The sequence below is a fragment of the Ctenopharyngodon idella genome, chromosome 9 (genome assembly GCF_019924925.1).
Source record: "Ctenopharyngodon idella isolate HZGC_01 chromosome 9, HZGC01, whole genome shotgun sequence".
NCBI classification, from domain to species: Eukaryota; Metazoa; Chordata; class Actinopteri; order Cypriniformes; family Xenocyprididae; genus Ctenopharyngodon; species Ctenopharyngodon idella.
The window spans coordinates 11,321,657-11,347,486 of NC_067228.1; the positions used below are offsets into that span (position 1 = coordinate 11,321,657).

The 25,830-nt window shown below is 36.9% G+C and overlaps 1 protein-coding gene across 9 annotated transcripts in view; it reads left to right on the forward strand.

Moving 5' to 3' along the window:
- LOC127518549 (diacylglycerol kinase gamma) overlaps window positions 1-25,830 on the forward strand; it is a 132,502-nt gene that overhangs the window by 30,710 nt on the left and 75,962 nt on the right. For 6 of the 9 annotated variants that reach the window (XM_051905368.1, XM_051905369.1, XM_051905370.1 and 3 more), the window contains exons 2-5: window positions 10,408-10,766; window positions 19,645-19,721; window positions 22,710-22,730; window positions 23,171-23,324. In XM_051905368.1, coding sequence (XP_051761328.1) covers window positions 10,706-10,766; window positions 19,645-19,721; window positions 22,710-22,730; window positions 23,171-23,324 — 313 coding nt within the window. In that variant the 5' untranslated portion in view covers window positions 10,408-10,705. Of the gene's footprint in view, window positions 1-8,541; window positions 8,565-10,407; window positions 10,767-19,644; window positions 19,722-22,709; window positions 22,731-23,170; window positions 23,325-25,830 lie in introns of those variants that run through there. The other 3 variants (XM_051905372.1, XM_051905375.1, XM_051905371.1) reach the window with 2 other exon arrangements.

Below are 25,830 nucleotides of genomic sequence, written 5' to 3' on the forward strand. Positions count from 1 at the left end.
TGGGTGTGGGTTAGTGAAACTGGCTGATGAGCGGCGACGGGTGCACATGGCAGCGCTTCTGTTGGGTCTGACTGGACTGTAACTCCTGCGGCCCAGTCATGCCGTTTAATTCTAGAACGGTCTGTGTTTATGGAAGCAGGGATTTTGGTGATTCTGTGCCTCTCACTAACCTCTCATTACCAGCTGTTCAGCCTGCCATTTTCTGCAGATTTTTCATCCATCACAGCCGCTGTTTCATTCTCCTGCATATAAACTCTCTGTGTGAGCCTGTCCGCTGTCCCGCTGGAGGTGAGCGATGTTACTGCTATAGCTGGACAGCAGTGCACTTCTCCCCCTCTCTCTTTATCGCTTTCAGAATTAGTGTCCTAATTTGGCTGTGTTCTTCCACACCGTGGCTCAGGAGACTATTGCAGTGGTCATACTTAAAATATACAGTCTTTATATAATTAGATCTTCAGGAAGAGTAACAGTGTTGCCAGTAACATGGTTGATCATTTTACAGTTTAATCTGACATTACAAGCCTTGTGCTAATGAAAATGCAAGGTGTTTGTTAGAAAGAGAATTTAACGCTTACAACTTTAATTTGTCCTTAATGATTTTATTTTTTGTTTTGTTTTATTGAAATAGTTCATTACTCTTAAAGGGTTAGTTCACCCAAAAATGAAAATTCTGTCATTAATTACTCACCGTCATGTCGTTCCACACCTGTAAGACCTTTGTTCAGCTTCGGAACACAAATTAAGATATTTTTGATGAAATCCAATGGCTCAGTGAGGCCTCCATTGCCAGCAAGATAATTAAACACTTTCAGATGCCCAAAAAGCTACTAAAAACTTATTTAAAACAGTTCATGTGACTACAGTGGTTCAACCTTAATGTTATGAAGCGACGAGAATACTTTTTGTGCGCCAAAAAAAACAAAATAATGACTTTATTTAACAATATCTAGTGATGGGTGATTTCAAAACACTGCTTCATGAAGCTTCGAAGCTTTACGAATCTTTTGTTTCAAATCAGTGGTTCGGAGCGTGTATCAAACTGCCAAAGTCACGTGATTTCAGTAAAAGAGGCTTTGTTACGTCATAAGTGTTTCGAAATTTCAATGGTTCACGTGACTTTGGCAGTTTGATACATGCTCTGAACCACTGATTCGAAACAAAAGATTCGTAAAGCTTCGAAGCTTCAAAAAGTATTCTCGTCGCTTCATAACATTAAGGTTGAACCACTGTAGTCACATGAACTGTTTTAAATATGTCCTTAGTAGCTTTCTGGGCATCTGAAAGTGTTAATTATCTTGCTGGCAATGGAGGCCTCACTGAGCCATCAGATTTCATCAAAAATATCTTAATTTGTGTTCCAAAGATGAACGAAGGTCTTACAGGTGTGGAACGACATGAGGGGCGACAGAGTTTGAATGATCAGTATCAGCCGATCATAATGACAAGAAATCGGTAGTCGGTATCGGCTGCAAAAATCCTGATCGGAGCATCCCTACTTAATAGTAGCCCAACTGACACATAACCTGGAGGCACAAAGTGTTTAAATACTAAAATATATGTATATGTAAACTGCTGTTCAAAAGTTTAAGGTCAGTAATATTTTTTTTTTTTTGAAAGAAGATTATACTTTTATTCAGCAAAAATGCATAAAAATTCAGCAAAAGATAGTAAAGACTTAAAAATATTAAGCAGCACACCTGTTTTCAACATTGATAACACATTTAAATAATAATATGCACAAATCAGCAAATTAAAATGATTTCTAAAGGATCGTGTGACAACTTTTACGATGGTGTCTGCTTTGTAAAAAGAACCATAAAGGGACTAAATATTTTCATTTAATTTCATTTTCATTGCCAAAAACAATGTTAGGGTTTGTTTGGGTTACTCCATAGTAGCAGCTAATTTAAGCACAATAGAAGTCAAATGGAGGTCTTCACCATGATACGAAACAAATTTGTGTGTGTGTGTGTGTGTGTGTGTGTGTGTGTGTGTGTGTGTGTGTGTGTGTGAAACAAACACAGCTGCAGACAGTTATTCACTGGCGCATTGATCCTGAGTGACTCTTCACTACACAACAAAACCCATTTGGCTGACTAGCCAGCTAGCAGCGTGGAACTAGCTAGCTAGCTAGCTCCAGATTTCATCAGTGACCTCTGTGAATGAATAAATAAAACAGTTGTTGTTTTTGTAGCTAATTGATGTTCTTAGGCACAGTACCTTGGATAAGAACATATTTTACTGTAACGCTGTTTAGAAATGGCCTAGTGGAAAAGCGTTAAAGTGTCAAGTGTCGAATGAGAGGCTTGTAGGTCTGGATAATTTCACATAATAATGCAGTTGTACTCCGCTTTGAGTTCTTTACTGTTGCATACATTTCTACATAAGCATCTCACTAAAATTCCACTAATGTGAGATGTAAATTTTTCAATGGAATATGACTTTGTTTATATACCTTGTATGATCCTCCTGTATTTTACGTATGGTTTGAGAGTTACTGTATATTAATGGCTTAGTGATGGTTTAGAGACATGTTTGCATGAAAGACATTTAAAATCTGATGAATGGAAACACAAAAGTTGAATGTATAACCAATTAAAATTATAAATTATCCAGAGATGTTTACAGCAACGATTCAGATAGTTTTGGCTGCTGATGAGCAAGACTTTCCTGAAATATCTATTTGGCGCAGAATATATTATTAGATCACTGTTTAATTGTTGTTAAAACATTCGATGTTCAGTGGGAGGAAGGTCGTGACAGGACTTGAAGAGGGCGGGTGCAAGTGGATTTTTATTGCTAATTACCGTTAATAATAATTTCCTTTGGTACTTAACTGAATGGTGCAAATATGATTAAAAAAGGTTATAGGAAACTCTGTGTCTGGGGCAGAGTGGGAAGGGATGTTATGAACAGGACAGAAAATGAGAGAAAGTTGCTCATACTGTAGCACCGTCAAAGCTCAACTGATGAACGCTGAGATTCTGGTTTATTTGTTTGCTGCTTTTTGCTTTTTGATCCGTGAAGTTCTTTTCCATCGTGGGCTGTGCAGAAGTCCATCACATCTCTGTCACTCTGAAACTGTTATGTCAGTTGCACCCACATTACAAAGGCACAGTGCAAATCATTCACACCTTCCCCAGTACTACATGGAGAAACATTCTGTGGACTACATAGAAAGAGTTTAATAATGGATCTGAGAATGGGTAAAATAAAGAGGTATATGTAAAAGGATGGTCACATAAATTCTACATGAAAAGGAGATGAATCATGGACCGGGCAAGTATAGTTTGGAGGAGGAAGAGAGAGAAATGGAGAGAAAGATCTAATATAGATAGCTACAGAGAAAAGGATGTGAGGGAATGGTATAAATACTCCAGGGCTGGAGGATAATGGAGTGTCAGTTGGAGACAGAGAGGCAAATGGAATAGGGTACATGCATTTCTTTACTGCTAGACAGGAAAGAGCAGATGGAGAGAGAGAATAATGAGGCTCATACTGTTTAATGGGACCGAGAGGCAAAATAACTTGTAAGATCTGTGTTCGCTGTACAAGATTTTTGCTGGACAACATACTCTGTCCCAGTCTAGACCCTGTTCCTGCTGCTGCTGTCTGATCTAGAAGAAGTTGCCTGAGCTCCTACTGGCTTGTAAGTCAAGGGGAAAGAACACGTTCAGGGTTCAATAGTTAGAGTTCGGTGTGAGAGCGTTTCCAGACATATTGATGGAACGGTCACTGTTGCTTTTTACTACATCTTGTGTTCACGGGTCATGTTTATGCCTTGAAAACATAAATATTTTACTTTCTGTGATGTATTGCATATTGTAGTTGTGAATTCTTCTTTGAGTTCAGATTTTTACATCATAACATCTTAAATTAAAGGATTAGTTCACTTCAGAATTAAAATTTCCTCACCCCCATGTCATCCAAGATGTTTATGTCTTTCAGTCGAAAAGAAATTAAGGTTTTTGAGGAAAACATTCCAGATTTTTCTCCATATAGTGGAATTCACTGGGGTACAATGGGTTGAATGTCCAAATTGCAGTTTCAGTGCAGCTTCAAAGGGCTCTACATGATCCCAGCTGAGGAGGGTCTTGTCTAGCAAAACAATCGCCAATTTTCTACAAAAATATATCAATTTATATACTTTAAACCACAAATGCTCATCTTGCACTGCTCCTCGATCCGCCACGCATTACATAATCACATTGGAAAGTGATGTAGGCGGAAGTGCCGCGGTAGGGCGAAATTTTTTTTCTCAATTTTTAATAGTAAACCTTCCTTTTTTCCTTTAAATGGAAATATGTTGAATATGTCACAATATACACAGAAATCATGAAGCACGTAGTTTAAACTGTAACTAGTGCGATAAAAATATAGAACAGGCTTAATTTTGGGGGCTCTTTGCATTTATTTATTTGTACTGGGATAGTGTGTGGTGTAGACAGGAATATTGGGCTGAGAAAGGGTGAATGGGATCAGGACATGAACCTGGGTTCCCATGAACCACCAACTCCTATATATGTCCTGAGCTCTAAGCACCACAGCTCTGACAAGCATAGTAATTTATGACGTCTAATGTCAATTTAGAGATCATTTCATATATGGACAGTGGAATTTACACCTTCATGTTGTTAATTATTTGATTTTTAACATCACCTTACATCTACAGTAAGTTGTTCACCTTTGCATATAGTGTACTAGACCTGTATTGCCACTAATTTTAGCATCAGGTGGGATTTTGTTTTATTGTTGCGATTTTGAGAAGAAACAGATCTTATTGCTTATTTCTAAGTATTTTTAGAATGGCACTAATCCCTGAATTATAGGTTGAATTGCCACTAAGTCCATTAAGATGGTTTAGGGACATAAATGGACAAATTTGTGTAGTAGTGTAGTGCACTTCTCATTCTTGTACATGTTTAAATGCATCTGATTTAACGGTATATGAGAATGATGTTGTATTATGTTTTGTCTATCTTGTGGACTGGTACAAACACAGATACCCATAATGTACTGATGTACACGCACTCTACCAGATACACACATACACACAAACCCATAACCACTTTCAGTTCATCTCCTTGCTGCAAACTTATGACGTCAGGTTGCCAGGCAACTGTCTGAGCAAACAGAATCCCTCTCCGCACAGAGGGGAGGCCCCATCCTGTTGATCAGCACGTGGCTTGCTTGAGCAGCCCATTAACACACACACACACACACATTTGCACAATACAGCCATTAACTTTGTCTTTCGATCCTTCCTTTAATGTACACATTACTTTAACTGGCCTATTAGTGAATTCTGCCCTTGACAGTAATAACGTATGGATGTATAGCTTACATTGTTAGGAGGAGAAAAATACTATGAGTGATGAGGGAAACCCACACAGGAAGAAACGTTTTTCTAACCGTAATGAGGAACGGAGAAAAGTGAAAGGCAGTTGGGTGGGAGGATCAAAAATATTTTCCTCCTTCTGGTGATACTAGAATTAAATCCTTTACCACAAACCTTTTATCTTAATAGATGACGGTTATGTCTTTATAGTCTCTGTCCTCTCTCGTTTCTTTTTGTTTTCACCTTTTCACCTTGACTCTACCTTCCATTTTTCAACTTATAGCACTCAGTACAGTACGTCTCTGTTCATAAGGATGGAGCAGGTGGATTTGATTCTTACAGTGTTCTAGCAGCAGGAAATGATGGCACCTTGATAAAACAAATTTTTCAGCCTGTCTGTTTGAGGCCCAGGAGTAACAGGATCTCATTCTTTAAACAAGACCCCATGGTGCTTTAGCCTTCATTTTTTTTAGATAAAAAGCAACAAATGAAATTTCCGGAACTTTTAAAGACAATTTTAAACCGTGAAATCAACATCTGAAGAAGGATTTCAGTGGTCATGAAAACTGGTGCGTATAAGGACTGGGAATTATGGCCATAGCCATGCAATTCTATATTACGAGATTATTTAGCTGCTTATTTGATGTATTGCAAGTATTTTTTGTGCGTTTGGCATTTTTTTGGCAATGTGGTTTATTGCTCTAAAACCACAATATCACTGGTTGTTTTGTTTTTTTTAGAACATTAAAGGTCCGACTCCGAATGCAATGATTGGACGAACATTTTTTGTTCCTGAGACTTCCACAGAAGATATATGTAGCATGTTTTAATATTTAGACCACTTCTATTATTGATTGCTATCAGGATGTGAAGAGAGTTTCAACCAGTATAACAAAAGGTGTTTATAAAACAAATTGCCTACCCTACTTTTAAGCCACGTTAAACATTTTTCCCGCTAAAACATTTTAAAATGTCTGTGAAGGTAATAGGGATGATCACTACTGAATAGAATGAACATAACAGTGAAGAAAGTCAGTTACTATTTTATTGTACTTTATTAGTCATTTTATAATCATTTTAAGAGCATTTAAAAATCAATTTTTTATCATGGTGACAATGAAAAATCTAAAGAATCACGATTTGTACGGAATAGATTTTTCCCCATCCCTCTAAAGGTGATGATACAAGGGGCAACTTTTTGAGCAATGCTGCCGGGCAACAAAGAATGGGCAACAAATTTCTATCTGGATACTTTAGATTGAAATTTGTTGCCCATTCTCAATGGGAAAATCGCTCAGCAACATTGCTCAAAAAGTTGCTCCGTGTATCATCACCTTTTAGTGTAGCAGAAATTGGAGCCTCTTCCCCTGAGCCGGATGTTTTAAATTCACTATGAACTCTCCAGAGCTTTGTGAAATATAATATAAGAAATATAAGCTTGGTTATTTTGATTCTGACTTGTAGATTGTGAATGACCTTTGCTAAACTGTGAATTAAAGTGTGAAATAGGAGTTAGGCAGAAATACAAGCCCTCTAACTAGAGCACTTGGACTCAAACCAACCCTTTTTGTTGGCTGCGATGTTCTATGTTGTGCTAATTTGGCACATATTTATAAAGTGGCTCAGTATAGTTATGACAAGTTTTTTATTATTATTATTTATCCTAGAGTGGTATTGATATCATGTTTGGCAAGCTGAAAGGAGAGTTTAATTTTGGGCATCAAATATATTGTGTGTAATCCAGAGTTATTACTTTGGGCCGTGTCCCCCAGGAGTAGTTCAGTTCTATTTTTGGTCTGTAAAATGTTCCACAAGAGAAAAGCAAATTCTCTTTGATGTCACAGATGGTAACAGAAATGATGTCCTTGATATATGGACCATTAAATCATTTTTTTAATTTTTTTTATTCTTTATTTCTGAAACATTTTAGATTTATAACTATTTACATCAGATCTCAAGATCCGCCCACATTCATAAGCCATTAAATCATTTTGAAGTGAAATGAGTTTGTCTCTTATTAATGAATATGTAAGGTGTTTATGCTTACAGTACACAGTCATGTCAGTGTTTTGATGAGTTATCACTGACTTATTTGTCTGTCTATTATTTTCATACAGGCTTGAATGATTCTTCATTATTGGATTGATCATTCAATTATACGGAGATAATCATCGGTAATCAAACTTAATTTAAAGCAATGTTTCAATTAGTATCATGTTTCCTTAGTTCTGCTGATACGTTTTTATCCCGGTGTGGTATGTAACTTTATGCATCATTCTTTTTAAATTCAACAAACCAAAATAAAAAAAACAGACAATAAATTTACTAATTTTTCATAATGATTTATGAGCTTACAGACAAATATGATTTGGAAGATTTCCTTTCTGTGTCTGTTCTAGTGCTGATGTACAGATATGTGAATTATGGACATGACACCTGCTTATTTCTACTGAACTTTCTGAAGTGAGGCAAGTTTTAATACAACCCAAATCAAAAATATGCCTATGTTAATGATTATATTGTCTCTGAAATATTTCAGTAATGTTTTACAATGTTAAAATATAGGCCAGCGTGTTGTGTGTGGATCAGAAAAAGCCATCTTAAAAATCAGCTATCAGAAATCAAAAATAACCACACTGCTCCATCGTCTGTCTGGCCATGCACTGTCCTCAAGATGTTTCAAAAATACAAGTCAATGTGGAGAGAATTCGGGTTGTAATATTAATTCATTTAAATGTTTAACCAAGGAAATTTTCGTTTACCATGGCTATATATTTTCTACAATTTGTGTTGGCCATTTTATACTTCTTGTCTTTGTCCTTTTGAGTTTAAACTCTTTTCTCTGTACAACAAACATCACACATTACTTGTGCTTTTTAAACCAGTGGGCATGAACTTACTCCCTGGCATGCTGTAACTCATGGCAGCCCTATCAACTCCATTGATTTTTGTCTTTTTACTCTGTCTCTTCCGCTTCTCATCACGGCAGTTTCTCATGCGTCCGCTCCTCACACAGATTTTATGTCTGTTTCTTCCCTCCCTGTAGATGTGCTGGTAAAGTGCTGTTGATTTCTCATTCTGCTCAAACTCATCGGGAGTGTCAGAACAGGGAGAGAGATGGAGAGAGAGAGAGAGAAATAGAGACAGAACAAGAGTATTCAGCAGACAGAGAGCGAGGGACATTGATTGGTGTGGCATGCTGAGCACAGAAGCAGGCCAAGCCCATGTGAGTCATTTGCTGAGTGGCCCTTTGAACTCAGAGCAATGCTATGCTGTTTTAACTGGTGTACTGGAGCAAACAAAATGTCCAACTGAAGGCAAAGACAGCATACAGCATGAGTTGTACACCTCGTCAAAAACAAAAGAAGGAGATACATAATTATTTTTAAGGAAAATTGTATTGCTCAGAGGTTGTTTTTTCTTAGCCCACGAGGCTTAAAGGCACAATATGTACATTTTCGCTGCTAGAGGTCACCTATTCAAAACAAAGGCGTAGCTTGATGACGCCGAGATTAGGAGTTGTCCTCTTCACCTCACAGCCAGTGGAAAAGAATTGGGTCAGGACTCGGGCAGAAATCATGTTTATTATATCATGTTTATTTATCAAGATTATTAATGTTACCGAAGCAGTGCAGGGCCGAGTGCTGTGGGAGCTGAACAAGGCCGCTGGAGCGATTGCTAATGAGAGACGAGCGTGACACGCGGCTCGAAAGCAGCGGAACTTCTATTATGCCACAGTCGCTGCTTATGCTTCTTCCGGTCAAGCATATGTGGGGTAACGCAGCGCTGTTTTATCATATTAGATACATTTGAAAATGTTGAAAATTATGTTATAACGTTACCCTGAGCGTTTAGCTCAGCGGCTGCTGTGAGACACTTGTTGCACACTGCAGTAAGCTAGATCGATATTAGAATATCATATTAATAAATGCTGGATGGTTTGTGTTGCTAAATGGCATGAAATTAATTTTAAAACATATTGTATGACGGAGAAAATGCTGTATTACTGTTACTAAAAATAAAGCTGCATCTGATTATGCTATGATAGCTACTTGACAAAATAGTGTTTTTCTCTGAGGCATGAACATGGTACTTGCGGAAAATCAAGAAAACGAGATTCAAACTCGTTTTCTGTCTATAAATGTAACCAAACAGTTGTTGCCTTGTCTAATAAAACATGTAATATATTAAAGAAATATCGAGGGTAACGCAGGTATGCTGTTACTGATAGGCGCCGCACGGACACGGTCCGTGTCCTGGTTAAAATTGCTTATTTCTTTGGATTTAAACATTCTTGGAAACATCTGGGATAATGTAAGTACACAAGCCAACAAAATATATAACACTGTTCTAGTGTTTTTTGGATATTTTAATCCAAAAATCTTACATATTTTGCCTTTAATGTTGTTCTTAATTGTTTTTCAAGCCTAAAACTTGTCTTAGATGTTTGTTGTAAAATCTTTTGAATAGAAACAAATGAGAGAATTATTGCAGATGGTATTTTTCATATTTTGTCTGAAACTGAAAGCAGGGGTCTTCAAAATGGGGTGCGGCAGTGATGCAGGGCTCTCAGTTATTGTTATGAAAAAAAAACAAAAATGCAATATTAAAAATATTAACTAGCTCCAATTTAGCTAAAAGTTTAGCTTAACAGTCCCTTTCATGTTAAAATTTATTGAATAAACTTAAAATATGTGTTTCAGTAAATGAATGTTTTTTCATATATACAGTATATACAGTAATGTATTTTAATGTATTTACATATGATATGGTATTAAATGTATGGTATTATTGGCCAGAATAAAAATGTTCCGTCTCTCTATCCACCAAGGGATGAAAACCCTAGCGGAGACACACGTGAGACTTCTGGAGTAGCCGGACTTAAGCTAGTCATCATGTTCTCCCCATTTAATCTTTAGGAGAAACAATTGAGATATTACAGACACACAGGCTCTGTTGTCATTGGTCTGTTAGAATCAGACACCTTGTGATAATTATGCTTGACATGAGTCGATAACCTTAAGTCAGCTTGTTACTAAATCTGTTTTTCTCTCTCTCTTACTCTATAGATCACTCCAGTTGACAGGTCATCAGTTGCTCATCCGTGCGCACCTGTCACCTCACCACAGCAGAGCTACTCCGATCCCAGCCCCTACCGGTGGCACGGCACGCACCTCACCTTCACACTGTCCTCGTCTTTGCATCCCTCCCTTGTTTCGCCACTCCGCATCGGGGGCACCAATTCACCATCTGCTCGTAAAGGAAAGCAATATGAACATGCCAGATCATACCATCTCTTTTTCATACCTCACCTGAGGACAATCAGCTTGGTTCCTCCAGCTCGCCGTGAGCGATCTGATCGGCGAAATGGGAGACTGGGTGTGTCTGAGCCCAGCCGAATTTTCCCAGCTGCAGCAGTACAGTGAGTGTGAGTATCTGAGCACAAGAAGCCTCTCCTCTGGCCTCTGGCAGGTTGATTGGAATTGATTTTGGGGCTGCTAGGTGGATAAGAATGGATGGGAGGTTTTATCTGTCCATTTAGTTGGTTCTTGGCCATGCTTTACGATAACTGTACCACTCATTCTGAGGCCGACCCACTGGACTTTTAGGAAGCAATGCTGGGAATGTAGGCTGTATTGACATAATGCATCAATGTGCTGCCAGTGCTCTCTGCGTCAGTATTGATTAACAACGTTTAATGCTGTTATTGATGCAGACCACTTTATAAGCTAAACAGGCATATGAAATTTTCAATAACATTAAAAAGTGATGGTCTTGCTTAACAGTTCACAATGTTTTATTTTGCAAGGGATCTGTGATACGACAGTTTTTATGGAGTATGGAGTGGTTATATTGATTTGATGGGATGGGTGGGGTGGGGGGGAAGTGAAATCTGATGCTAAAGCAGGATCAGATATTAATTCAATGTGTATCTATTATTATAAGGGCTTTCGGTAAGTCTGACTCATCTTTTGCTATAGGACTGGCTGTGCAAGCACATATGCATGTGTAATGAGGAGGACTAAGCTTCATCTGGTCAATAAGGGCTGGCCCGTTTGTCATCCTCGCTAACTACTCCAACCTGAGAGGAAGCTTTACTTGCATTAGCATTGATTATATTTTTAATGTTTTCTTTACAAAGATAATTATGTGCATATTGTGTAATTGGCAGGTGGTTGACTTCAGGCTAGAACTCAAGACGTGGCAAGAACAATATTAGAGTGCAAATGCAAGAATGCAAACATAGTTTATTATGTAAGTAGTATATAAATTTAACTGATAAGTTGGCTAATTGTGATTGGCAGTTCATTCAAGATTGAGGATGGAGCAGCCAGGCTGGTGTACTGGTGTAGGACAATGGATTGTGGGTAGCAGGAGTCAACACCATTAGTTGCACTGCTGTTGGTTTGATACTGGCAGTTGATGTAGATATCAGTGAGAAAGTGCATTTCAGAAAGACTTTTCTTTAAAAGGCAATCTGATACAGTATGTCATATCAAAGACTATAGATATAGAAAGACGGTTCACTCCTATTATTTATGAATGGGAGAAACTGCAACGCGCAATATGGCGGAATATGTCCCATCTTCTAAGTAAAAGAGCAAATTGCTGATTGATAAAGTCATTGCGTCACTGCAGCTGCTGTTAGAAGCTCCGGTTCCCATAGAAACCTGAGACTCGCGCTTAGGACTGCACATGCGTATTGGCTAGTCTAGCCTGAAAAATAAGGTTTTTTAATGCTATTTGAGCATAAGGAACAACATTTATGGGACAGTTCATGTCAGATTTTGTTGCTGATTTGAAATATGTTATTTAATCGTGAGCTTGCCAAGCAGTTTTTGAGTTTTCAGGATTCCCCCATTCAAATAGATAGGACTTGGTCTTGGATGCCCGAAATAGCTGCCCGGAGGTGTTGCAAAAATGGCCGCCGAGTGAACAGACTTTCCTTGAAAGGAACTTTGGTCATATTCCTGCACATTCTGACGGTCTTTATTATTTTCCAAAGTCATGAACATTTATTCTGCTTTGTAAAAATATAAAACAAACACAGGTGTATTATGATATTTGTTATATCCCAACTCTCATGATTTTTATGTTTATTAAAATACAACATATAAAAAACTAATAGATACTTTACAAATATAATACATACGTACACATTTTTAAAAAAAAATTATTTAAAGCTGCAGTCCGTAAGTTTTGCCTCTTTGTCGCCATCTCTGTTCAAAACTTGCAATTGCAGTTATTTGCGGAATTATCATCTTTACGTGGGTTGTGTATCGGCACGGCTCCTCAGCGTGAATGAATCTAATGTTTTGAGGAGAATGTGTGGCTGTCAGTCACCGCACTAGTGGATACTATGACCAAAATAATAATTTTTCACAGGAAAATGTAATCTGAACAAGTAAGTAACAATCTGCCACTTTTGTTCTGACCAACTGAGAAAAAATGCATTACAATAAATCACACTGCCAATGGTGATTAAATCTAATGATCGCTTAGCTCATATCACATCAAACCGTGCAAATTCTTATTATTGTTATACTTTGTTCTCAAATTGTTAATGTTAACTACATCAGCATTGCGTGACTGTGTATTTAGTGTGTATTAGCATTACCTGTAGATTTCAATTTCTGTACAGTCTAATCTCTAATTGTCCATTTGTCATCCCATACAATCCGCCATCAAAATTATAAGTTTAATTCCAGCTGCTTTGAGAAAAGTCTATAAGTGATCCGCTACCATCAGCATCCTCACATAATATAGACCTTTGTGCTATTTTAAGAGCTTACCTGTAAAATTACCATGAAATTTCCAAATGGAGCATCTATCTATGCTTTGTGAGGCTAATTGGCTTGTAGGATGCTGGTAATAAATCTAAATACTCATAAAGTCAGGATAATTACTTTTCTTTCGTTGGGGGCGACCCCTGGTAACACATTTGATTAAAAACCCTCGAGGAACAGTGAAGACTGAATAATCAGTCAGAAGTGCTTTCAGCCTGAACTCTGCCAGCATACCATATTTAAGGTATAATGCCTTTAAAAATAGCACATGCATTATGTGGAGTATATTTTGGGATACTGGACACAGTTCCATTAAGAATTCAGTAGGTGTGAGATGAGGCATTAATCTTAAACTTAACTACATCTCAAAGATGAATTGCCAGGCCTCTCTGGGTGTAGCACAGATTTTAGCATTACTGTAAGGTAATTATGAGTAAAGGTATGAAAATTTCATATCACGATTGTAGTGACCGAAATCATCACGGTTATCAATATTATCACTGTATTGTTAAAATGTGATGGAAATTTTCAAAAAGTACTGATACATACACTGAAATCATTTTCAAAACCAACAAACAAAATTAAAACAGCATGAAATTTTTGTTTGCATAAACATTAAAATAATAATAATAAGAATGACAGCCAGATTTAACTTATAACTTATACAACATAACATATTATCTACTAACATGTACAACATGTTTTTACAAAAAAGTTATAAAATTATAAACCTCACATTTCAGCCTTTAAACCGTTTTTAAGATGAGGGAAGAGTCAAAATGAAAAAAACAATTATGGGGAATTTTATCTGCTCCGCGAAGATGCCTTGTTATCTGAATTGTTGAGATTTTTAGAATGCATATTACCTTATTTTCCATCAAACAGTTCAAATTTACAACGGTGCATAACGTCTGCATTGGTCTAAACAAAAAAGCCCAAATGAAAATGTAAATTAATTCTCTGCTAGTTGTTGGTGCTTACTGAACAGCAGAAATAGAGCTATTTCCCCAATAACCACTGTACACAAATCAGCGCTGTGCTTATAAACACTACATTATTAGGCATTAAGGCCCATTTAGACCAAGAATGATCATATATAATGATAATTATATAAGCGATATTTTTCTGTTTAATATAAGCGTGCACTGCTGTTATGTCGTCTGTCGCTTAAAATGCTCAAGCTCTTTAAAGTTGGGTGGATTCTGATTGGCTGTCAATGTTTTTTCACGTTCATCAGCTGGAAAAAGTCATTGTGAAAGTCATTCCAATGAAATAGTTTCTCTGTGCTATTATCACTATAGTTGTGGTGTGGACTATGCTATTCTTTTACATATAGAACAATTTTTAAAACTATATATGTATTGTTATAGTTACCATCCTTGGTGTGAATGGTAAAGTACGGTTTTAATGATAATTAAAATATGAAACAGAAATACTAACCGTTAGGAATTTTATTGTGATTTATTGTCAAATCAGTAACTGTTTCATCCCTTATGAATATGAAGTAAATTAAATATACAGTACTGTGCAAAAGTCTTAGGCCTAGGGCTGGGCGATACAGCTAAAACATTTATCACGAATTGATATAATGTTTCATATTGTTCGGTATCGATAATTATTGAAAAAAAATTAATAAACTTTTTTCAAAAAAAGAACAGTAGAAAAAAAGTTGGAATTTAACCAATGCATTTTTAATGAAGGCAAACAACAAATAATTTTAAATAAAAAATCAAATGTAATGTGTCTTTCTTATATTTTATATGAAAATTTAAATAAATAAGTGTTAAAGAAACTTATTTCTCTTTATTAGAATATAACCAGAACATACAGTAAATGTGTATGCAGTATTAAAAAAACAGAGAGAGAGAGAGAGAGAGAGAGAAAAAAAAAGAAAAAAACAGCTTTTATAGGCTAAAGTGGCAAGTATTCAGTGACCTCCCCTTACACTTGAGCAATAGCAGGAACCTGGCTCTCTTAAACCTAAATGGAACGGAAAAGGACTGGAAGGCCAATAAAACTTTAAAAATCTGTTTCATTTTCGAGAAAATGGAGGAAGTCCAGGAGGTCACACTAAATACATTCGGATCACATGCGTGCCGAACTGTTGGACCTTATCTGTACGGATCCATTGCACAACTAATAATTAAAGAACACACTTATCATCATGATTGCTATCTTACCAGAGATGGAGAAAAATCCTACTCCAGTAAGTAAACGTGTCCCTGTGAACCAGTCCTCAAAAATGTTGGTACTCAAAAGCGCTTCCCTCCATGTTTTCTGGTGCGCATTGTTTATTTTTACCACGCATGCACACCTGCGTACCACTTATATATATACTACTCTATATATGTATATATAGTACTGTATATATTGGTTTGCAACTCTGTTTACTGGTTCTGTCATACAATGTAGGCTGTCCTCGAGAGAAGACAGTTTGTATGTTCTTGCCACTGGCAATGTGTAGGCTCAGCTAGGTGCCAAGGACTTTATTGTTTTGATTCAGTGGTGTTAATAATCAGTGGAATACATTTGTCATCTCTGCAAAATGAGCTGCTAATTGAAACTCCAGTCACAGCAATAAGATCCCCCACTATTAAAAGACACACAGGTCCGTTAGTAAGAGGATGTTTTCGCTGCCCACAGATGCCACAAGCAGTTTGGAGTTTGGTGTCAGTCTTTAAATCAGTGATGAATCTTGTACGTTTAACAGTGTCAGAGTCAGTTTGTCCCAGTCTAAAGATCAGAGATTTATTACACCTGTGAGTTTGACTTCTGACATCAAGCTTTATGTTCTGAATTATGATCTGAAACTACATAAATAACAGCTTGTGAACCTCTGATTGAAAATTAAAGTGTGATGTCAATCTTTCCGACCGCAGAAATCACCAGATTTCTTTGTTCTGAGTTGTACATGTTGAGGGAAGACTAGTTTTGTTCAGATGAAATAGTGGGTGCAGTTTTGTTTTCAGTCACGAGTTTCTGTCGCATTCCCTGCTGCCCCCAACTGTTTTTCCCTTAACCACTGAGTCTCTATATAGCAACTCACCTCAAACTACCGTTTATGATTTGAATATCAGAATTAATTTTTATCCATTTAAACAGATAGTTCAGCCAAAATTAATGTTATGCCATTATATACTCACCATTATGTTGTTCCAAACCTGTATGTTGTTATTTATATACATGGAAGTAGAAATCTTTAAACTCTTTTCTGTACAATGACGGTTCATATAGTGACTGATCTGTCAACCTCAAAAAAGAACAACAAAAAGATAAAATTAACATATACATAGTCTGTATGATTTGTACAGTTGCAAGAAAAAGTATGTGAACCACTTGCAGAATCTGTGAAAATGTTAATAATTTTAACAAAATAAGGGAGATAATACAAAATGCATGTTATTTTTTATTTAGTACTGTCCTGAGTAAGATATTTTACATAAAAGATGTTTACATATAATCCACAAGACAAAAACAATAGCTGAATTTATTAAAATAACCCCATTCATAAGTATGTGAACCATCGATTCTTAATACTGTGTGTGGTTACCTGGATGATCTACGACTGTTTTTTTGTTTTGTGATGGTTGTTCATGAGTCCCTTGTTTGTCCTGAGCAGTTAAGCTCTGTTCTTCAGAAAAATCCTCCAGGTCCTGCAGATTCTTCAGTTTTCCAACATTTTATGCATATTTGAACCCTTTACAGCAGTGACTGAATGATTTTGAGATCCGTCTTTTCACACTGAGGACAATTGAGGGACTCAAACACAACTATTAAAAAAGGTTCAAACATTCACTGATGCTCCAGAAAAAAACATGATGCATTAATAGATGGGGGGTGAAAACATTTGGAATTTGAAGATCAAGGTAAATTGTATTTAATTTGTCTTCCGGGAAACATGTAAGTATCTTCTGTTGCTTCCGAAGGGCAGTACTAAATGAAAAAAAAAAAAGATTTAAGCGAAATTAGGAAAATTTGGACCTCTTCATCCTGTTCAAAAGTTTTCACCCCCCGACTCTTAATGCATCATGTTTCCTTCTGAAGCATCAGTGAATGTTTGAACCTTTTTTATTAGTTGTGTTTGAGTCCCTCAGTTGTCCTCCATGTGAAAAGATGGATCTCAAAATCATTCAGTCACTGCTGTAAAGGGTTGAAATATGCAAAAGATGGTGGAAAACTGAAGAATTTTTGGGACCTGGAGAATTTTTCTGAAGAACAGAGCTCAGTTTAACTGCTCAGAATAAACAAAGGACTCATGAACAACCATCACAAAACAAAAAAACAGTCGTAGATCATCCAGGTAACCACACACAGTATTAAGAATCAATGGTTCACATACTTATGAATAGGGTTATTTTAATAAATTTTCACTATTTTTTTTTGTCTTGTGGATTATATGTAAACATCTTTTATGTAAAATATCTTACTCAGGACAGTACTAAATAAAAAATAAAATGCATTTTGTATGATCTCTCTTATTTTGTTAAAATTTTGCACATTTTCACAGATTCTGCAAGTGGTTCACATACTTTTTCTTGCAACTGTATATTTCAAGTGAAGTCATATTGAATTGTCATTTGTTGATAAAAAAAAAAAAATCTAATTTTGTATTTCATGAAAAAAGTGATACAATGGTGAGTAAATATTTTAATTTTTTAGGTGAACTGCCTCTTTAACCCACATCAAACGGTGACTTTTCATTTACCAAATGGTGGTTTATAATTTTTTACATACTATTATATTATTTTTTATATATATTTTGAATTAGTTTTTATTTTTATATATTAAGTTTTTATTTTAAATATTTAGTTTAAATTTTAATAATTTTGTTATGTGTTATTCATTTTTATTAGTTTGTTTAATATATATATATAGAGAGAGAGAGAGAGAGAGAGGTGGCCAGTCAATGACACTGATATGACTCCTGTCAGTGTTGGGGCAAGATTAGCATCTTCTATGAGAAAAAGCACCTGTTTTGCCCCCTAAACGGCTGTCAGAAGACGTCTGTGTGTGACAACCAATTTGAGGCTTCGAGAAAATAAAAATGAAGCACAGGGCAGCAGGCTCATTTCTCCTGTCCTAATGCTAATACGCTTTGGTGACATTTTCTGCTCTGCTATTATCTCTGCTTAATTAGCCTATTTTGTCAGATTGTAGCATCTAATGTTCCTAATATTAGATACCAAATGCAAGGCCCTTTTTTCAAAATGTTATAGATAATGGTGCATGTAGTTTAAGTTGCAAGTACATTTCTGTTGGGTTTGGATATAGTTTTGCATTGAGACTTTCAACTAATGAAATATGAATATGGATGTTTTGATGAAACACACAAGGTTGCAATATTCACAAATGTTTTTCTGCTTGTAATGCTGCTAAATTGTGAGTGAATTTGCTAATGAAAGGGCCTCATGAGAAGAATATGTACTATAGGACATCAGCCAATATGTTGGGAGCTAAAATCACTTATCAAACAATAGATTTACAGCTTGCCAGTAAAGCATTAGTTATCTAGTCAGAAACAACCATGCAAATCTGTTTGTGTGTCTTGGGGAAATCCTAAATGCTTTGTTCATTTGTTTCACAGATTATGCTAATGATATGTGCTAGTTCTAATTTCCGTTGTTTTTATAGAAAATGTCATTTCCTTGTAATCAAGTTTCTCAAAATAATATTACTAAGTGAATATTCATAGATACATAGATTGATAAATCTTTTCTGACACAAAAGTGTCAGCTATTAAATGACATTCAGTAAGTTAGCATCTAATGTCTAGCATTCAAATCCAGCTGTCTAAAGAGTTTCCAAGTTACATCTGGTTCGATCAAAGACTCGTCCTTTTTACAGACCCATTTTTTACACACCACTTTTAGAATTTAGAAGATGTTTAGCATTTTTTAGTTGCATAATAGATTCACTACCGTTCAGAAGTTTGGGCTTTGTAAGATTTATTAATGTTTTTAAAAGAAGTCTCTTATGCTTACCAAGGCTGCATATACAGTATTTGATCAAAAATGCATTGAAATATTATTCCAATTTAAAATAACAATTTTCTATTTGAATATATTTTAAAAAGTAATTTATTTCTTTAATGGAAAAGCTGAATTTTCAGCATCATTACTCCAGTCTTCAGTGTCACATGATCCTTCAGAAATCATTCTAATGTGCTGATTTGCTGCTAAGGAAATGTTGAATTTTTTTGTGCTGCTTAATATTTTGGTGGAAACAGTGATAAAATTCAAGATTTATCGATGTATAGAAAGTTCAAATGAACAGCATTTATTTAAAATAGAAATCTTTTTATACCATTATAAATGTTTACTTTCACTTTTGATCAGTGTAATGAATTTCTTACAAAACAAAACAAATCTAACTGTCTCTAAACTTCTGAACAGTAGTGTATATACATATATCCATTCCAATATTGGGTACTGTATCTACGCTTACACAGTATGTACAGATGTACTCTATATCCAACTAATAATTTGTCCTTTTAATCCTTTTAAATTTTGTCTTGCACAGATTCCTCCAAGAAGCTTAAAGATGTCCTGGAAGAGTTTCACGGAAATGGTGTCCTCTCCAAGTACAACCCTGAACAGGTATGTAATGGCAGGAGGGGCCCTGGGTCTCGCCTGATTAAATGATCTGTTTAGAGGCAGTGGAGCCTCTGGCTGTGACTTGACAGAACACCAATACAACCTGACTCAGGGCTCAAGTCATTACAGGAAATGCTTAGTCATCCGCTCCCCGAAACCAAGTGGCCAGATATCACCTCCTATTAGAGAAGGTCCTCGCTGACATCATAAAGCCCATGCATCACGTTGCCGTGACAACAAAGCCAGCAGGCAGCCGCATCTATAATTTGCTTTATGGAGTGTCACCATTATATTTCTCTCCTCTCCTCCGCACTGACATAAATATGAGGCTGCTCGGGGTTTGGCGCCACAGGTTGTGACCCAGAGCCTTGGCTGAATCAATAGAGAATCAGCACCGGTGGCAGTTAATGGGTCTGAAGCTGACGCCAGATTGGCTGTGGTGTGACATTGCATGCTTCGCATTGTTCATTAGTTCAGTTGTGACCACCTATAGATCATAAAGCCTGGAAGTATCACAAAATGGAGGTGACATGCCATCAGTGCCACTGTGCTGCCTGCTTACGATGACAGAGTGCTGTATTTCACTCATGTATACAGCCACAATTGACTGTCTGACCATGGCTGGGCTGTAAATATCTTTCATCGTAGCTTCAACGAGTCACGGCTCTTTCAAGTGCCTTTCTATAATGAATTTTAATTATGGTGACTCTGTAACCTTTGTCAAATGACGAGTGTCTGTAAAAATGGGCGCCGGTGAAAGGTTAAATAAACGGTTCATTGTTTCCTGCATTATTTGATAGCGGAGTCAGTCTCTATGTTTTGCAGGTTTGAAAAAGTCAGACAGGAAGTTCCTCTTATAGTCACGTCTGGTTATGCTGCTTCTCACACCACCAAAACATACAAACACATTTGCTAATACTGAGACAAAGACTCGTTTGGGTTCAGTTACTTTCACCTTCCTGTTTATGGTGTGCATCTGCCCAACGTTTGCAGCCCCTCAAGCGTAGCCCACCTTTGCATGCAAGTTTCTCTCTTCCATCTCTAGTTCCTTCTCTCCCACATCTCTTGCTGTTCTATCTGTTTTTTGCTTTACAGAGTTTCATTTCAGCAACAGGAGAAATCGAATGAATTTAGGTTTGTTAATTCCTTCATTGGTATGATTAAGGGTGAATGTACTCGCAGTCCCATGAAAATGATCTTCATCACGGATTTTGTGGGTGCATTTGTGCCAGTGCCTGATTTGAATATTTCCCATTTCTGCTAAAACCACAGAGATATGTAAATAAATGGCACTATCATATGAAATCTCTTCCAGGGCTTTTAGTTTTACTTTTTTTTATTTATTTATTTGTTTAGTTATTTATATTTTAGTTGGCTTCAGTTTTTGTTTTTGTAATGTTTTAATGTCTATTATTGTTAGTTTTTGTTTTTCAGAGTTTTCTAGTTTCTGTTTATTTAATTTTAGTTTCATTTTCCCAGCATAGCCTGGTGTTATTGCTATCTGGTGGCATTTTTATGTTTAATGTCAGTGAGTTGCAAATATAATAATACACCTAGGTGTAATGCAATGCCAGGCGTGACGCAAGTGTTTTTTGCTAGTTTCAGCCCGACGCAGTGATCATTTTCACGTCCAGCGCCACGTTGTTTAAATAGCAAATGCACTCACGCTCATCTGTTCACCCATGGGCGTGCTGGTCTGAAAACGAGGTGTGTTCAGGTGCGTTGTTGGTGTGTTGCTATTTTGAGGCAACTGAAAACAACTGTGCCATTGACCAACAAAAACCTGGTCTAAAGTCAATGGCGCAATATTTTTTTGTTTTTGTTATTTAAAGAGCGCGTTAGTAATATGCACCTATAGGCAGGTGCACAACTCTGCTTGTTACACACACAGGGACGCGCAGCAGCACACAAACATTTTTAAATATTAAAAATAAAAGGAGAAGCATTCAGTCTTTCCGCTTGCAAATTTCGCCATGTAAATAGCGAATCCGCCATGGTGCAAGCGCAACTGACTTTTAAAGGAAATGGGAGATGAGCCTCTGATTGGTTTATTGCACGTCACGCCCAAAACACACCCATGACTCATTAAGAGACAAGGTACAACCCGTTTGGACCATGCGTCTGGCGTCCAGCCATTTTTTCCGACGTTAAACTAGCAAAAAGGGATTCGGACATGCACCTGCACCTTCAGACCATGCGCTTAGGTCATTAAAATAGGGCCCTTCAAGTTTTATAATATACCATGTGTCAAAAGCTAAAATTTATATTACTGTTCTTTCAGAATCCTGAAAAACATATTAAGCATCACAACTGTTTTCAACATTGATAATAATAAGAAATGTTTCTTGAGCAGCAAATGAGCATATTAGAATGATTGCTGAAAGATCATGTGACACTGAAGACTGGAGTAATGATGCTGAAAATTCAGCTTTGCCATCACAGGAATAAATTACATTTTAAAATATATCCAAATAGAAAACAGTTGGAATAATATTACTTCTTACTCTGTTCTTGATCAAATAAATGTAGCTTTGGTGAGCATTGAAACTCTTTAAAACGTTAAAAAAACATTTGAACAGTAGCGTATTTTGGTTTGGTTTGTTTTCACAGCTATGCTAGCTTTTATTTCAGTTAACAAAAATGTTTGGATTTAAAAAGCTTTCCCCTTTTTAGTCATTTATTGTATACTTTTTCTTTTTTTAACTCCCCATTTTGTTACTGAGAGCAAATTACTAACTTAAAGAAGTCGGGATTATGCAAATAAACCAGTGGATTCTCTTGCCACAAGAACAGCGTTAAGTATGATGCGGGTGGACTAATGCCATACAGCATTAAAGATGGAATAATGTGAATTCATTCACTGTCAGAGCACCAGAGGATATGATGGGTAACACCATTCTCTGATCCCTTCCCTCTGCATGAACAACCACTGCAGTGTATATAACCCCTCTCTTCCTCTACCCTCTCCATATATCTCTGACTGCCACACAGAAGCAAGATGTTCTCAATCAAGTAAGCTGTTACTTTCTGGGTTTGCATGTTCTGTGGTTCAGTGTGTCGGCATGTCCCGGCCCATCCCTGTCTAACAAGAAAGTCACGCTTGGGTCATAATGTCTACTGGAGGTCAAAGGCCATGCCCAGTGCTTTTCAGTGTTAGCCATGTGTGTTCATGGTGTTTTTTTAACCTCAGATGATTTTGTTTCTATGAGCAGCAAAAAAAAATTGTAAATGTATGTTTTTACTGTACTTTAATGTGTCAGTGAGCTCGCTCTGTATTTTTGTTGCAGTGTGTCGTAAAGAAATGCTTGAGTGTGTCATTCATGCCCAGAGACAGGAATATCCTCTCTGCTGAAAACATAAAGGAGCAGGAAGCTGAATATTCATGGCTATATTTCATCTCACAGGTTTCCCATCTTCTCATTTCTCATCAACTCTCCACTTGTCTCCTGTAGCCCATCGACTACGAGGGTTTCCAGCTATTCATGGCGACCTACCTGGAGAATGATATCCCTGAGGAACTGTGCAAACACCTCTTCACCTCCTTCAAGAGCAAGAATGGTGGAGGCAGCTCCCCTGACGCCTCTCGATCTGGAGCAGGCATGCTGGGTAAAAAGTCTATTCAGATGTCTTTATACTCTCAATAACATGCTGTAGAAGTCTGGATTTCATATTCATATTAATTATTTTAATAGGTTCTGAAAAATAAGGTGTCCGTTTTTCTGAGGTTACTATTTTGGGAGCTGTGAATGAGCAGCTGTATTGAAACACCCTTACCCACTGATACATGCAAAATTGGGTCCACATTGAATGTCTGAGATTAAACCTGGATTTTGAAAAATGTAGAACCTTGTGACAACAATTTTGCACTATTTCAAGGTCACTAATCAAACTTTTGGAGGTCATGTCAGCTCGAGCACTGCTGTCATTGAAGCGAAAGCGGACAAACCAAATACTAATTCTGAAATGAATCAGAAGATCATTTTTCTGGTCACTGAAATTGTTACACTGATCATTTAATTTTTTAATGGAAAATATACTCTACTGTACAAAAGTTTGGGGTCGGTAATTGGTCAAAAATACAGTAAAAACAGTAATATTTTGAAATAATATTGCAATTTAAATGAACTATCTTATGTTTAATATATTTTAAAATGTAATTTATTCCTGTGATGGCAAAGCTGAATTTTCAGCATCATTACTCCAGTCTTCAGTGTCACATGATCCTTCATAAATCATTCTAATATGCTGATTTGGTGCTCAAAAAATATTTTTAATTATTATCAATGTTGAAAACAATTGTGCTGCTTAATATTTTCGTGGAAACTGTGATACCTTTTTTAGGATACTTTGATGAACAGAATGTTCGAAAGAACAGCATTTATTTAAAATAGAAATTGTTCCTTTTTTTATCCTGACCCCAAACTTTTGTACAGGAGTGTATATGACATAAAAAAAACAACTTTAACCTTTGGTCTCAGACTTTTGGATCACACTTTACCTTTTCATTTAAATTAGATTAGACTATGCATAGCCAGTTTGTGTGTAATCCTATGACAAACACCCAGCCTGTCTGACTAAAATAATGAACTGGTAGATGTCTGAAGATTCTTCACACATCTGTTGAGCAATTGCTTCCGTGTTATGCGAGGAATCCTGCTCTTGGTGGGAGACCTGCTTTCTGTGAAGACTAGACAAATGAACAGTTTTGACTCTTGATGCAAAAGTCCGCTCTAATGGAAAGATGCTGGTGGCCTTGTGTCTGAATACTATCACTATTGACCTGAGGTGATTAAGGCAAATATCAGTTGACTGTATGAATAGTTTGACAGCCAATAGTGCCATCTAGTGCCATGATTTCTCTGGACTGGCAAATACAGTATAATCAGTGATTTCTGTTGGTCTATTTGCCCTTAATGCAGCTCAGTCAGGGAATCTTAAAAGATTAGTTCACTTTTAAATGAAAATTACCCCAAGCTTTACTCACCCTCAAGCCATCCTAGGTGTATATGACCTTCTTATTTCTGATGAACACAATCAGAGAAATATTAATAAATATCCTGATGCATCCGAGCTGAAGAAAGTGTCTCCATCCACATCCATCCATCATAAACGTGTACTCCTCACGGCTCCAGGGGGTTAATGAAGGCCTTCTGAGGTGAAGCAATGCATTTGTGTGAAAAAAAATCCATATTTAACAAGTTATGAAGTAAAATATCTAGCTTTCACCACATTGCCTTCCATATTCTACAGACGAAGAAAGTGTAATGCCTCTCGCAGTTCAAAAAGCTTACGCCTTCCCTATTCAACTTACGGAAAAAGCTTAACTGATGCGACGCCAGTTCCGTTTTTTTTTTCTTTCGTAATATGAATACGGAAGGTGGTCTGGCAGAAGCTAGATACTTTCATGTATATATGTGTATATTTTTCATCATACACGTGTATGATGGATGGATGTGGATCTAGGCACTTCAGCTCGTACTCATTGATCCTGCTCACTTCCATTATAAAGCTCGGATGCGTCAGGATATTTATTAATATATCTCCGATTGTGTTCATCAGAAAGAAGAAAGTCATATACACCTAAGATGGCTTGAGGGTGAGTAAAGCTTGGGGTAATTTTCATTTGAAAATGAACAAATCATTAGCCGCGTTTCCACTGTCGGGCCTAAAGCAGGCGTGCTAGTGCGTGCCAGGGCCAGTCGCGTTTCCACTGTCACTTCCGGGGCTTCCTCGGGGCCAACGGCCAGGGCTTTTCGGCCCGCCGAATACCTTGGTCCAAAGCGGGCCAGCTCGGGCTTGAGGGAGTGGTTACGAACAAAGGTGGAGTTTATCTGTGTGTGGAGACGGAGGCGCCATGGATGATTACATAGGTTACCAGCTAACATCAGCATTAAAGACTTTTAAAAACATTTTAGCTCAAAACTCACTTTCAGACAGCAGCAAGTGTTTGAAATAACTGTTTGTGATCTGATGTGGATTCTGATCACCAAGACTATGCGCGCTATTACCATAGTAAACATGGTAAATACGACGGCTTGAAATCAGACAAATCATATACGTAGGGTATCACAATCATGTATTTATTTTATCTGTCAGCACATCTCGTCTCTTA